Consider the following 13,959-nt stretch of genomic DNA (forward strand, 5'->3'; position numbering starts at 1 on the left):
AAGCCTCAAAACAACTCTGTGAGGTAGGTACTATTATTTCATCATCCCTGTTTTACTGATTTTCCAAGCTACTGAGGCACAGAGAGGTTGGGGTATCTTAGTTTACTAAACAGGCCTGGGAGCAGCTAAGTCGGTGTTTGAACCCAGGGAAGATCTGGGCCCTTATTCCTCCCTAGGGCTGCAATCACCGCAGGCCTGACCTTCCAGAGGCCCTGACTTGAGGGCTTCTCTGCAGAATGGGCTGTGCACCAGCAGGGGGCAGCATAGGGCTGCATGCGTGCAGAGGCCACTTATCGTGCGCTGTGCTGGGCACCTCACCACAAAACCTGCGCTGGGTCTTCAGCGTCTTAGAACTCCCCTCTCTTTTCCGCCCTCAAGTTGTCGCCTAGGAGGCCGCCCGGGGATCCATGAAAAAAGAAGAGTCCTACTCAACAGGTTCAAATCTGAAGTTCCCCAATGTAAGACCAAGTTCGCAGGGAAAGCAAAGAGGGAAAGTGAGTTTGCGCTTCTCGCCTTTACCCCAGGAGCGCAACCAGCCCGGGAAATCTACAGATCTGTCTTTATTCCGAAAGTCCAACAAGGGCTGAGGAGCTCAGCCAAGTGGGCAAAAGTCGAGAATCCCTCTTGGATACCACAGAGCCGTTTGGAGGCGCCGGGCATCCGTGTGGGCGCGCAGGGAATGCGGACTGACAGGGAGGAGACTCTCTTTAGAGGATTACCTTCGCAAAAGCGAAGGGCATTTTCTTGCAGAGTGCCCCGGGAGGGGGCAAATGAATTTGAGAAAGCAGTGCCAGGGTGAGGGGGTTAACCGGGCGGTTTCCATGGTGCCTGGGGCGTGGGGGGGAGGAATGCACCCGCAAGCGGTGGCGAAACAACTGTACTGTCCGGCCAGCGGCTAGAGAAGGCTGGAGGCTGTGGGGGCGGGGTGGGGTGGGGTGGGGTGGGAGTGGGGGTGGGGGGTTCGTAGGGGGGTGGAAGCCGCGCACGGCGGGGGCGGGGCGGTCACGTGTGCGGAGGGGGCGAGGCCGCAAGCCGCCCGAGGAGCAATCCGAGTCGCAGCCGAGTGGCTGCGCCGCCGGGAGAAAACTGACCAGGACCGAGGGGCTGAAGGTGGCAGGACGCCTCCGAGGCACTCAAGGCACCAGCGGCCAGGACCTGGCTCAGGCCGGTGTGCAGCCGGTCTGGGGGACAGCTGTCAGGGACTGAGGACGCCAAGGGAAAGTGAGAACCGAAGCTTGGGGCTGAGCTGAAGAGCCCCACTCGCTGGCTTTTACGCAGGCTGGGGACTCAGTTTATTCCTCCGGAGCAGGCTGGGCAAGTGCCACGTCAGCTCTAGCTGACCAGGCGACACCACTGTCCTTTAAGTCGACTCGAGTTGTCAGCACCTGCTTAGAGTGCCAGGAGAGGCTGCGGTCATGGTGAATGAAGACCCTAACCAACAGGACCACGATGGCACCCCTTCGCAAACTTCGGCGCTCCAGGAGCACCCCAATTTCTCAGTCCACCCCAGCGTCTCGATGCACCCCAGCGTCTCGGCCCACCCCAGCGTCTCGATGCACCCCAGCGTCTCGGCCCACCCCAGCGTCTCGATCCACCCCAGCGTCTCGGCCCACCCCAGCGTCTCAATCCACCCCAGTGTCTCTGTATACCCTAGTATTTCGGCCCACCCAAGTACCTTGGCTCAACCCAGTGGCTTGATCCAACCAAGTAGCTCGGGCCCTGAAGATCTTAGCGTGATCAAGGTGAGCAAGCGCCGGTGGGCGGTGGTCCTGGTGTTCAGCTGCTACTCCATGTGCAACGCCTTCCAGTGGATCCAGTACGGCTCCATCAATAACATCTTCATGAACTTCTACGGGGTCAGTGCCTTTGCCATCGACTGGCTGTCCATGTGCTACATGCTGACCTACATCCCTCTGCTCCTGCCGGTGGCCTGGCTCTTAGAGAAATTTGGCCTGCGGACCATCGCCCTCACTGGCTCTGCTCTCAACTGCCTGGGAGCCTGGGTGAAGCTGGGCAGCTTGAAGCCGCATCTCTTCCCAGTCACGGTGCTGGGCCAGGTCATCTGCTCCGTGGCCCAGGTCTTCATCCTGGGTATGCCCTCCCGCATTGCTTCCGTCTGGTTCGGGGCTAATGAGGTGTCAACCGCCTGCTCCATAGCTGTCTTTGGCAATCAGGTGGGTAGAGGAGTGGGTGGCGTTCACTGCAGAACTGAGGGTGTTCATTGTACCAAACTGCTTCACTGTGTGAAGACTAGCTTTCCGACTTCAGCAGTGTTTGTGACTCTGGCTGACTGTGGCTGGGTGTGACTGAGTGAGTGGATGATTGTGACCGAGCGAGTATGTAAGAGAAGTGGGGAAACGAAAGGAAGGGCCTTTGCTGTCACGGCAGTTTCTCTTCCTCCAGCAGAAACCGTGCTTCTGGAACACATGTTGTCTTTATGATCTCATTCCTGAACTTACTTCACCAGCTTGAACAGGATAGCTCTTCTTTCTCAGGAAATAGCCCCTGGCTGTCAGACTATTCTGTGTCATCGGAGGTTGGCCGGTGTTTTTTGCCTGTCCAACCAGCTTTCCCAGAGTGCAGCATCTCCTACACCGCGTGAAAAGGCAAGAGCAACGCTGGCGCTGCGCTCACCTTCTTTATACACAGCTGGAGCCAGGACAGTGGGAGCAGTGCTTGATGTCAAATGCCTACCCTGAGAGTTAGAGTCAAGTCCAGGAGGATGGAATCAAATTCTTGCTCTGAATTTCTAAGGCCTAGAAGCCATGGGAAGGCCTGGAAAGTTCATATCTTAATCCTTTGTCTTTCCTCCTTAGGGGAAGGAGAATATTAAATCCAGAAAAGTGGGCTTATTGTGAGTCTGATCCCTGTGTCCGAAAGGCTGAAGCAGCTATTTACGGGGTCCTTCTTTATCTGGACCACTGCCTTGGTGGGGGGGTGGGTCTCACTTCTTCCAAAGCGCATGCAGTTTTGGTGACACATCTAACAAATGACCAGGAACCCTTAGTTCTTGAAGGCTTGTTTTCTCTTCCTTGTTTATTACGTTTAGAACAGGGGTCTCAACTTTTGGGCCATGGACAGGTACCTCCTGTCGGATCAGCGGTGGCATTAGATGAGAAATGAAGTGTGCAGTAAATGTGATGAGCTTGAATCATCCCCAAACCATCCACCCTTCCCAGCCTGTGCCAAAATTGTCTTTCACGAAACCTGTCCTTGGTGCCAAAAGGTTGGGAACTGCTGATTTAGAACGATTAAGCTTTCATTTAGAAAGTTCTTCTTTGGGTCAGAAACTTCCAAACTTCTCTAAAGGTTAATTGTCATTCTGTTCATCTTTACCACCAGAAAGGTAACTTGAGCTAAATTTTTTCAGGCCAGTAAGTCCTGCCACTTGGGTAATAGTGTAAGCAGTCAGTGAAAGCAACAGACAGGCCTTCTCAGCACAAGCAGGCAACAGAAAAGCCTCTACCCAGTTTTCTTTAACCTGTGGGTTTGACCGTTCAGAAGATTGAATGGATTTAAGGGCTGGGGAAGAAACCAGTTGGATGTTTTTGTTCAGGACAATTAAAAAATAGGTACTGAGGGTGACATTTACAACACCCTATACTCGAAGGTCAGAAAAGGCAATGGCACCCCACTCCAGTACTCTTGCCTGGAAAATCCCATGGACAAAGGAGCCTGGTAGGCTGCAGTTCATGGGGTCACTAAGAGTCGGGCACGACAGAGCGACTTCACCTTGACTTTTCACTTTCATGCATTGGAGAAGGAAATGGCAACCCACTCCAGTATTCTTGCCTGGAGAATCCCAGGGATGGGGGAGCCTGGTGGGCTGCCGTCTGTGGGGTCACACAGAGTCAGGCATAGCATAGCATACTCAAAGGTGGTGTGACCACAGATTTGAACATCTCCATTACAGCGTTGTTGGTGGGGTTGACGTTACTGGATGTTTTCTTTATCCGAGGGTGAAGCTGAGGAGTCGGGGGGCAGGATCTTTCATGTCTCCAGAGGGTTAAAGCTGTCTATTTGCAGCCCCAACAGGATTCAGATAAGGTCACTGCAGTCCCAAACCCATTGTTTGGGGAGGGCAGGAGAGAGATGCACCCTCAGGTGGCCTGGTGAGATCAGAGAACCCAACGCTTTTTTTGTTAACCATGGAGCAAAAGCTAATTGCTTTTCAGACTTCTCCACACACACCTGTGAGGGAAGAGTTTAAGTGTGAGTCACTCAGTCGTGTCTGACTCTTCGAAACCCCATGGACTGTATCCCACCAGGCTCCTCTGTCCATGGGATTCTCTAGGCAAGAATACTGGAGTGGGTAGCCATTCCCTTCTCCAGGAGATCATCCAGACCCAGGGATCAAACCCAGGTCTCCTGCATTGCAGGCAGATTCTTTACCATCTGAGCCACCAGGGAAGCCCTAACTTAAAGCCAAATATATCTTTAAAATTTAGTATGAATAGTTAGCCATTTCCTATCCCTACTCCCCACCAAGGTCAGAAAATGCTAAGAATTTCACATTGAAAGACACCCTAACAGCATATATTCTTGTCATGGAGCCATCAATTTAGTGCGTTCTTTTAGGCTTAACCCACCGGGCTAAAAAATTATGAAAAGCTGAACTGCTTATGCTTCCTCACGTAGAGGTGACTTTGTTTGGCTCTTGGCATGTGTTTTAACCTTTTTTCCTAAGTAAAGCATGATGGAATGGTGGAGAAATATTAATAGAACACCTTGAGCTCTTTTTTTAGGGGAAAAAAAATAGATTCCATGAAGCTGTCTAAACAGACTATAAGCGTCTTTTCAGAGAGTTACTCTTCGTGGCCGCAGACTTCACAATGATCAGCCAAACTCCTGTTCCCTGGTAATTCTGACCTCATTCATTCCTTGACTCAATAGGCATTTACCCAGAACCTGCAGTGGCTCAGTTGGTAAAGAATCTGCCTGCAATGCACGAGACCTGCATTTGATCCCTGGGTGGGAAAGATCCCCTGGAGGAGGAAATGGCAACCCACTCCAGTATTCTTGCCTAGGAAATCCCATGGACAGAGGAGCCTGGTGGGCTACAGTCCCTGGGGTTGCAAGAGTTGGAAACGACTTAGCGACTAAACCGCTACCACCACGGCTGGTGTATTAGAATGGAAACAGATGCCTTGGCCAGGTGCTGTGCTGGGGCTACACAGAGAATCCCTTGCCTTCAGAGTTCTCCTCCCAGGCTTTTAAATTGTACCAGGCACCAACATCCAGATTTTTAAAAAAGCACACAAGAAGCAACAAGATGAGAGTATAGAGGATTTGTTTTCAGTTCTTTGCAAGGTTTTTACTGTCTTCTTGTCATTGCTAAGGGAAGATTGAAGGAGAAAGAAGCTAATTTCTATCAAACACCTATGATAATACAAGGCACTTTTTTATCCATATGCTTTTTTTTTTTTTTTTTTAGCCTCTGAGGTGGGTGGGATTGTCGCTGTTGTTACAGGTGAGAAACTTCAGATGCAGATAAATGGAGCAACCTTTTCCAGGGTCCTACAGGCCCTGAGTGATAAAAAGGAGGTTTGAAGCCAGTTCCACTTCCACAGGCCCTGTCAGTGGGCCATTATTGGGTCTTCATGGGGACAAAGCATATATTTAAAAATAAAAATGGCAAGATTCCGAGTTTCAAGTTTTGGCCCTCTGTCTCGAGGTTTGTTAGTGGTGACAGTGTCTAGCAGTTTGTCTAGAATTTGTGAGCCAGCCCCTGCCTTCTGTTCTGACTTTCCAGGCAGTAGCATTGCCTCCTCACCTGATGGATTTCCCAGGTGGCTCAGTGTAAAAGAAGCCGCCTGCCAATGCAGGAGACACAGGAGATGTGGGTTCAATCCCTGGGTTGGGAAGATCCCCTGGAAGAGGAAATGGCAACCCACTCCAGTATTCTTGCTGGGGAGATTGCATGGACAGAGGAGCCCAGCGGGCTGCAGTCTGTGGGGTCGCAGAGAGCTGGGCGTGACTAGCAGGCACACCTCACCTGCTGCCTGCAGAGGGGCTGTTCCTACCTCCCTGAGCCTCAGGAAGGTGGGGCCCCAGGCTCCGGGGCGAAGAACCCAGTGGATCTGAGCTGGGGTGAGAGAGGACAGGGAGTCCTGTGACCCTCGCACAGGTGGTGGCAGTTCCGCAGTGTTGGCAACACTGGCTCCATTGTTTCCAGGGAGAACCATCTGTGTGGGGTTTGGAGGGATGTGGACACATCGTTATTGAGCCAGGCAGGGAGGAAAGCCTTGTGTGAGATCTGGTGGCCCCTTGGTGGCATGGGAGTGAGGGAGATGTGGGAGCAGGATTAGATCTTCAAGGCAGCCCCAGCCCCAATGAGGAGCCTCCAGCGCTAAGACCAGAAGGGATTTCCTCCAGGGCCCCAGGGCAGCTCCCAGCATAGCGCCACCCAGAAAAAGACTAGAGAGAACCAGTTTGCTTTTCAACGTGAAGAAAATACAGTTACCTTAGAGTTCTACAGCAGCCTTGGCTGTGGCCTTGGAGAACATTATATTCCAATAGAAATATAATGAAAGCCACAAACACAAGCCACATACATGACCAAATTTTCTAGGAGCCACATGAAAAACAGGTAAAATGTAAATTTGTTTACAAAAGTAAACAGAACAGTGAAATTAGGTTTAGAACTATATTTTATTTAACTCGGTATATCCAACATAGTATTTTGACATGAAATCAATGTAATAAAATTACCGAGAGGCTGTTTTACATTCTTTTTCCATGGTGAGTCTTTAGAAGTTAGCATATATTTTAGGCCTACTGACTAGCAACATTTTCCACTATGTCTGGAATGATGATGCTAATTGTAGTGGAGGAAAAAGTTTTCCTTGACTGTCTTAGAGTCCCCAGCTAAAAATTAAATGGACAAAGTCAGATTAATAAAAGCAAATTATGCATAATTATTTACTATAAATATTAGGTGACACGGGAGTGTTTGTGAGGAAATGAAGCAATAGTTGGACCTATGCACTTCAAAAAAAAAGATTTTATTTATTTTTGGTTGTGCTGGGTCTTCGTTGTCGCATGGACTTTTCTCTAGTTGCAGTAAGCAGGGGCTACTCTAGTTGTGTGCGGGCTTCTCATTGCAGAGGTTTCTCTTATTGCAGAGCACGTGCTCTAGGGTGGGTGGGCTTCAGCAGTTGTGGCTCCCAGGCTCTAGAGCACAGGCTCAGCAGTTGTGGCGCACGGGCTTGGTTGCTCTGCCGTATGTGGGATCTTCCTGCATCAGGGATTGAACTCGTGTCTCCTGCACTGGCAGGCTAATTCTTTACCACTGAGTCACCAGGAAGTCCAGACTTGTGCACTTCTGTGCCAGGTTTGATAAGAGTGGACACTCAGAGGATAGGTCTGAGATCATTGTAGATCGGGAGCACTGTCAAGGCCTATATGTCAGGATTCTTTTCTGCAGTGTCCTTTTATCTTCAGAGACAAGGATGCTCCCTTCCTCTGGGTGCCAGGAGGGTACCTCCCACAGGAGGGTTTTAAGGCTCATTTTGGGGAAGAATGGGGAGGCGGGGGGAGGAGGTCAGAGTGACCTTTCTGCTTTGCAGTTCTCAAACTCCTTCAGCTTAAAATATTCACTATGCCAAGGTCCCATATTCGGGGGCATCGGGTCCTGAATCTCATCATATTTCAAGCATTTGGAAATCAGGCTCTCGTGGATAAATGCGGGCTCTAAGAAAGTGAGTCCCATCTTGAGGAGGTGGTGTTCACTGGGCTGGCTGGTCGTCTGTTGCCCAGGGAGACTGGGTGTTCCTGAGGCTGACTCAGGAGTCAAGGTCAGGAGAGGTGGCTGGCCAGCCTCGTCTTGTTCCAGACTCCCAAGCACATGCGTGGGTCAAAGTTCAGACTGATCAATCTGGCTGTTGCCATGTCAGAGAAACTCTCAAGGTCTGAGTAATGTCTGGGGGTAGGAGAAGGCCAGCGCCTGTGTGCTTATGTTTGTGGTCACTGTCAGGGCACGTGAAGCACCTGCCCCCGTGGCTGGCTATTTGCTGACCTCCCCTTCTGGTTGGGAGAGAGGACCAGGCAGGGACTGGGAGGGCCAGGGCAAGGCTGGTGGAGACTGGCATGGGAAGGGGTGGGGCCAGGACCAACCCTCTAATGCTCATGGGGGCAGCCAGGTCGTGCAAGGAAATGTGACACAGGAGGAGGGTCACGGCATCGTGAGAACACGCGTCCCAGCTGAACTGGCAGCTGTTTCAGCCTCCGCCAACCGTTCGTATACACAGCACGACCGTCTCATGTTATCAGACCATCTCATTTGTTGTTGCCTTTAAAGAAGCCAGAAACCAGATTTTTACTTAAAATTTTTTAATTGTGCTAAAATTATAACTTATTCATAATTTTAACCATTCATAAGTATACAGTTCAATGGCATTGAGTAGTTTCACAATGTTGTTTAAGAATTACCACTATACTCAAATATTTATTTTTATCATTCCCAACAACTCTGTACTCATTAAACAGGAACTCCTCTATAATCTCTATTCTATCGCTACTCTATTCTACTTTTTTTCTCCATTAATTTGCCTATTCTAGGTACTGCATAGAACCAAAATCATGCAATATTTTGTCTTTGGAGTCTGGCTTATGAAATCTGTTTTTGTTTTTTGTTAATTCTGATAAAACTCAAAAATTATGCTGTTGTTGTTACTGTCCATGTTTTGAGATTGTGGGTCATATAAGACTTCTTGGGTGAGACTTCTAGGGAAGGTAAAGGGGAACTGAATGCCAGTTCTGGTTTCTCCTTCATGCAAAGCCCTCACCAAAGATACAGGCAGGTGGGTGAGCTCAGAGGCTGGCCACTGGGGAAGGAAACTAGACCAGTGCTCCCTCAAATGGTGCCCATTTACCTCACCTGTGGGTCCAGGACAGACTACAGACGCCTGGGCCCTCACCTGGACTTCTAATCAGATCCTCCAGGGAAGAGGCCAGGCGCCTGTGTTTCCACCTGGCTTCCCAGGCGAGGTTTGTGATCAGACGTGAAGTCACCAGGAGAGAGGAGCTCCGTGCCCTGGGAAGGTGCCCTCCTGCCTGGAGCCGGGTTCCTGTCAGGGCTGGCGTGTCTGTGCTGCTGTAGGAAGGGTCCAGTTCCCAGGGGGAGGAGCTGGGAGCTCAGTCACTCTCCAGATTGAGACGGGAGGGTGGGCTTGGGGCAGCGCTTATAATTCTGATTCACTTGAGGTTCTGAAAATAAACAAAGCCCTGGGAGTTTGGGGGGGTTTGGTGGGGTGGGGAGGCCCTGCAGGCCTGTGAGGTGGAACCATAGTAGAAGCTCCTAACCCTGCTTCTTTGACCTTCAGCTCAGTGCTCTGCATGGGAGGAGGCTCTGTAGCCTGGCCTGGCTCCCGACTTGGCCGTGTGGCCTTGGCAGGCAGTCTTGAGGGCCTGATGATTCCGTGGAATCAAGGCTACGTCTTCTGTTTAGCATCCAGGGCCCCTCCTTCCTTGCCTTTCCCAGCCAGCCTGTCTCTTGTTCCCTCCCAGTGGTTCCCCTGCTCTGACCAGTCTGGCTTCTTACTTCTGTCCTTGAAGATACATTGCTTAGAGATTAAGCCTAGAGCCTTGGAGAGTGACATCGGTAGATGGTGGACCAGGAAGCTCCACATACTTCTTCTCCCATGGAAACATTAAATAAATGAGAAACTGGCTAAAATAACCTTCTCTATGGCATTTCTGTACATCAAAGATCTACAGCAAACAAGGAAACACCCAACTGAAGAAAGAGTCTCATTCAAAATGGTAGAAAGTTTCATGGCCATTTTGCTCAAGTTTGCCCCTCCCCTCTCCCTTCTCCTGTGCCTCCCTGCAAACCTGAGAGCACAAAGCAGACCAAACTTGCAACATTTTACATGGATTGTTTCTATAATAACAATGAACAATCCCCAAAGGAAAGTAAGAAAACAATTCCAATTACAGTATCATTGAAGAAAACACTTGAGTCATTTAACCAGCAAAGTGAAAGACTTGTGCACTGAAACTGTAAAATGTTGCTGAAAAAAATTAAAGAAGTCATAAATAATTGTAAAAACATCCTGTGTTCATGGATTGTAAGACCTTAACATTGTTTAAGAGGAAAAGGACAGCCTTTTTTTTTTTTTTTTAATAGACTGTTTTCTAGAGCAGTTCTAGGGTCACAGCAGAATCAAGAGGAAGGTAGAGATTTCCCATAGATTCCCCGCACCTGCTTCTTGTGTAGCCTCTCACATTGTCAGCAGCCCCCACTAGAGTGGTGCATGGGTTACAACCGATGAACCTACAAGGACACATGATGATCACCAGTCTTTTCAACAAATGGTATTGTGAGAAGCTATAAAACTCTTAGAAGAAAACGTAGGGGGAAATCTTCATGATACTGGATTTATAATGATGGCAGTGATTTCTTGGATGTGACACTAAAAACGTCTATAACAACAATAGCATAAACTGGACTACATCAAAATGGAAAACTTTCATGTAAAAAGGACTCTCTCAACAGAATGAAAAGGCAAGCTGTGGAATGGAAGAAACTATCTGCAAATCATATATCTGATATGAAGTTCATAGGCAGCATACATAAAGAACTCCTGCAGTTGAACAACATCGAACACACAACCCAATTTAAAAATGAGCCAAAGACTTGAATAGAAATTTCTCTCCCCCAAAAATGCGTGGATGGTCAATAAGTATATGAAAAAAGGCTCAACATTAGGGAAATACAAACCAAAACTGCAGTGAGATGCCACTTCATTACCCCTTACAATGACTGTCCAAAAGGAAGAAGTAATACATGTAGGAAAAAATGTGGAGAAATTGGAACCCTTGTGCATCGCTGATGGAAATGTAAAGTGGTGCAGTCACATGGAAGACAGTATGGCACTTCCTCAAAAAACTAAAAATAGAATTACCATAGCATTTAGCAATTCTACTTCCGGGTATATACCCAAAAGAATTCAGAGCAGGAACTTGAACACATATTTGTACCCATGTTTATGGCATGATTCGTCACAATCGCTAAAAGGTGGGAGCAACCCAAGTGTTCATCTATGGCTGATTGTTAAAATATGAAATATACACATGCTGGAATATTATTCATTCTTAAAGGAAATTCTGACATGCTACACATGGATGGACCTTAAAGACACTGTGGCTGAGTTGAATATGGTAGTCACAAAAATAGATATTCTGGAATTCTACTTATGTGATGTATTGAGCTGTCTTTTTTTCTGACACCAACCAATTCTGACTTTCTGTGATACCAACTGGGTGTTCCGCAATTCAGTTCAACTCGGACACTAACTACCTGGAGATAGTGCAGACCCCAGAAGTCAAGGGCTTGGACCCACAAGACTGTCTCCATTTGCAAGTCCTGCTGCTGCTGCTGCTAAGTCACTTCAGTCGTGTCCGACTCTGTGCGACCCCATAGATGGCAGCCCACCGGGCTCCCCCGTCCCTGGGATTCTCCAGGCAAGAACACTGGAGTGGGTTGCCATTTCCTTCTCCAATGCACGAAAGTGAAAAGTGAAAGTGAAGTCCCTCAGTCGTGTACGACTCTTAGCGACCCCATGGACTGCAGCCCACCAGGCTCCTCTGTCCATGGGATTTTCCAGGCAAGAGTACTGGAGTGGGGTGCCATTGCTTTCTCCGTTGCAAGTCCTAGGGACCTCCTATATTTCTGACTGACTAGCTATAAGGTGGGGTTGCTATGAGCCTTGCTCAGGATCTGTAATTTGCTAGAATGGTTCAGGGAACTCAGATAAACAGTTGACTTAACTGTTTTTCCTGGTTTATTATAAAGGGTACAAGTCAGGAAAAGCCAAGTGGAGGAGATTTCAGAGCCTCTGTGGGGTGCCGCCCTCTTAGCACTTTGATGTCACGTGTTTACCAGCCTCACGGAACTTTCCTGGTTCAAGAGTTTTTGTAGAGCTCAATTCCCAGCTGCCCTCCTATTCTCAAGGAGGGGGAGGGGGGTTTGCTGCTGCTGCTGCTACCACTGCTAAGTCACATCAGTCATGTCCGACTCTGTGTGACCCCATAGACGGGGGCTCACCAGGCTCCCCCTTCCCTGGGATTCTCCAGGCAAGAATACTGGAGTGGTTTGTCATTTCCTTCTCCAGCGAGGAAAGTGAAAAGTGAAAGTGAAGTCGCTCAGTCGTGGACTACAGCCTACCAGGTTCCTTCATCCATGGGATTTCCCAGGCAAGGGTACTGGAGTGGGCTGCCATTGCCTTCTCTGGGGGTTTGCTGAAAGTTCCCAAACTCTAATCACTTGAGCTTCTGGAGACCAGCTCCATCCCAGGGCTCTAGCAGGGCCCCAGTCTGAGTCACCTCATGGGATAAGTTCTGGTGTGATGGAAACAGGATCCTTATGAATCACAAAGGATACTCCTATCACTCAGAAAAGCCCAGGGTTTAGAGCTCTGTACCAGGAACCAGAGTAAAGACTAAATAAATTTTTATTATACCACAGATAATGGGAGTAATCAAATTCATAGAGGCAAAATGTAGAATGGTGGTTTTGAGGGGCTGGGGCAGGAGGGTGGCAGGAGCTCGTGTTTAATGGATACAGAGATTCAGTTTGGAAAGCTGAAAAGTATTGGCGATGGATGGAGGCGATGGTTGCACAGTAATATGAATGCACTTAATGCCACTGAACTGTACAGTTAGAAACAATGAAAATAGTAAAGGTTAGGCCATATGTGTGTGTGTGTGTGTATTCTACTACCAAAGAAACAAGATACACACTACTTGGGAGGTGTTTCTTGTGGTTGAGTACCTGATACCTGCTCACCCTGCCGTCACCTCGTCAGTCTCTGTGCCGGCAGAAGGTGGTCCTTGCCCTTCTGTGTAACTGCTGAGTTTCCATGGATACCGGCCTTTGTTTTCCCATGGTTCGTGTTTCCCTGCTTCCTTAACTTTTCTCTTGTCCTCTTCCCCTGTTCCCCCATCTCCTCTAAATGGGAAACTTGCCAAAGGACTGTAACCTTGACTAGTACATCTCTCCCATGTCTCAGGCCTCTGGGCATAACAGGCACTTATGAATGGTCAGACTTATTAGTAAACAAGTATTCCTTTCCTAAGGGGAAGTAAGGTGACCACTCAGGTAGCTGAGAGCTCAGGTGGTTGTCGAAAGGGACTCTCATGCCTGGATTGTCTTCCTGACATGACTCAATCTTACTCCTTCAGTGGAAAAATCTATTCAGTCCTTACAGGGCACCTTGAACTCTGCTGGGCCAACGATGGTTAGAACACCATCTTTAGCCCTGCTGTGTACTCTTGGACAAGGCCTTAACTTTTCTAACTTTTGGCATCTTCTTTTGTAAGATGGAGATAATATTGAAAGAAAGCATTAGTTACTCAGTTGTATCCGACTCTTTGTTACTCCATGGACTGTAGCCCACCAAGCTCTGTCCATGGAATTCTCCAGGCAAGAATACAGGAGTGGGTTGCCATTCTCTTCTCTGGGGATCTCCCTGACCCAGGGGTCAAACCCAGGTCTCCTACATTGCAGGCACGCTCTTTACCATCTGAGCCATCTGGGAGCCCACAGGAGATAATATTAGCTAATGGACATGAACTTGGGAAAACTTGGGGAGGTGGTAGGAACAGGGGAGGCCTGGAGTGCTGTAGTTCGTGGGGTCACAAAGAGTCAGACAGGACTGGGCAGCTGAACAGCAACTGCAAAAGGCGGCTGAGGGGAGGAATGAGTGCATTTAGTGAGCAGAGTTTATCTGCTGAATGAAGAACAGGTGCTGTCACTACTGTATCCTCAACACAGATAATTGGCTGCTGATCTGGAAAGAGACCAACACGAAATGCTCATTATAGCACTGTGTGGCAGGCTTAAGGGTCCGTGTGCACAGGACATTTAGGGCTCACTCTGTGGGAGGACATGCTCCAGAGTGAATGTCGGGGGACCCAGCTGGACAGCATCCCCAAGGGGGTGATGGTTATGAGCCA

At 48.9% G+C, this 13,959-nt stretch overlaps 1 protein-coding gene across 4 annotated transcripts in view; it reads left to right on the plus strand.

Annotated features, from left to right (window-relative positions):
- Positions 1-329: 329 nt before the first annotated feature.
- The window catches only part of FLVCR2 (feline leukemia virus subgroup C cellular receptor family, member 2), a 56,295-nt gene continuing 42,665 nt past the window's right edge, over positions 330-13,959 (plus strand). For 2 of the 4 annotated variants that reach the window (XM_024997362.2, XM_059890283.1), the window contains exon 1: positions 1,039-2,174. In XM_024997362.2, the coding sequence (XP_024853130.1) occupies positions 1,416-2,174 (759 nt within the window). In that variant the 5' untranslated portion in view covers positions 1,039-1,415. 4 annotated transcript variants of the gene reach the window in all.

This window comes from Bos taurus, chromosome 10, assembly GCF_002263795.3.
Source record: "Bos taurus isolate L1 Dominette 01449 registration number 42190680 breed Hereford chromosome 10, ARS-UCD2.0, whole genome shotgun sequence".
In the NCBI taxonomy this organism is placed as follows: domain Eukaryota; kingdom Metazoa; phylum Chordata; class Mammalia; order Artiodactyla; family Bovidae; genus Bos; species Bos taurus.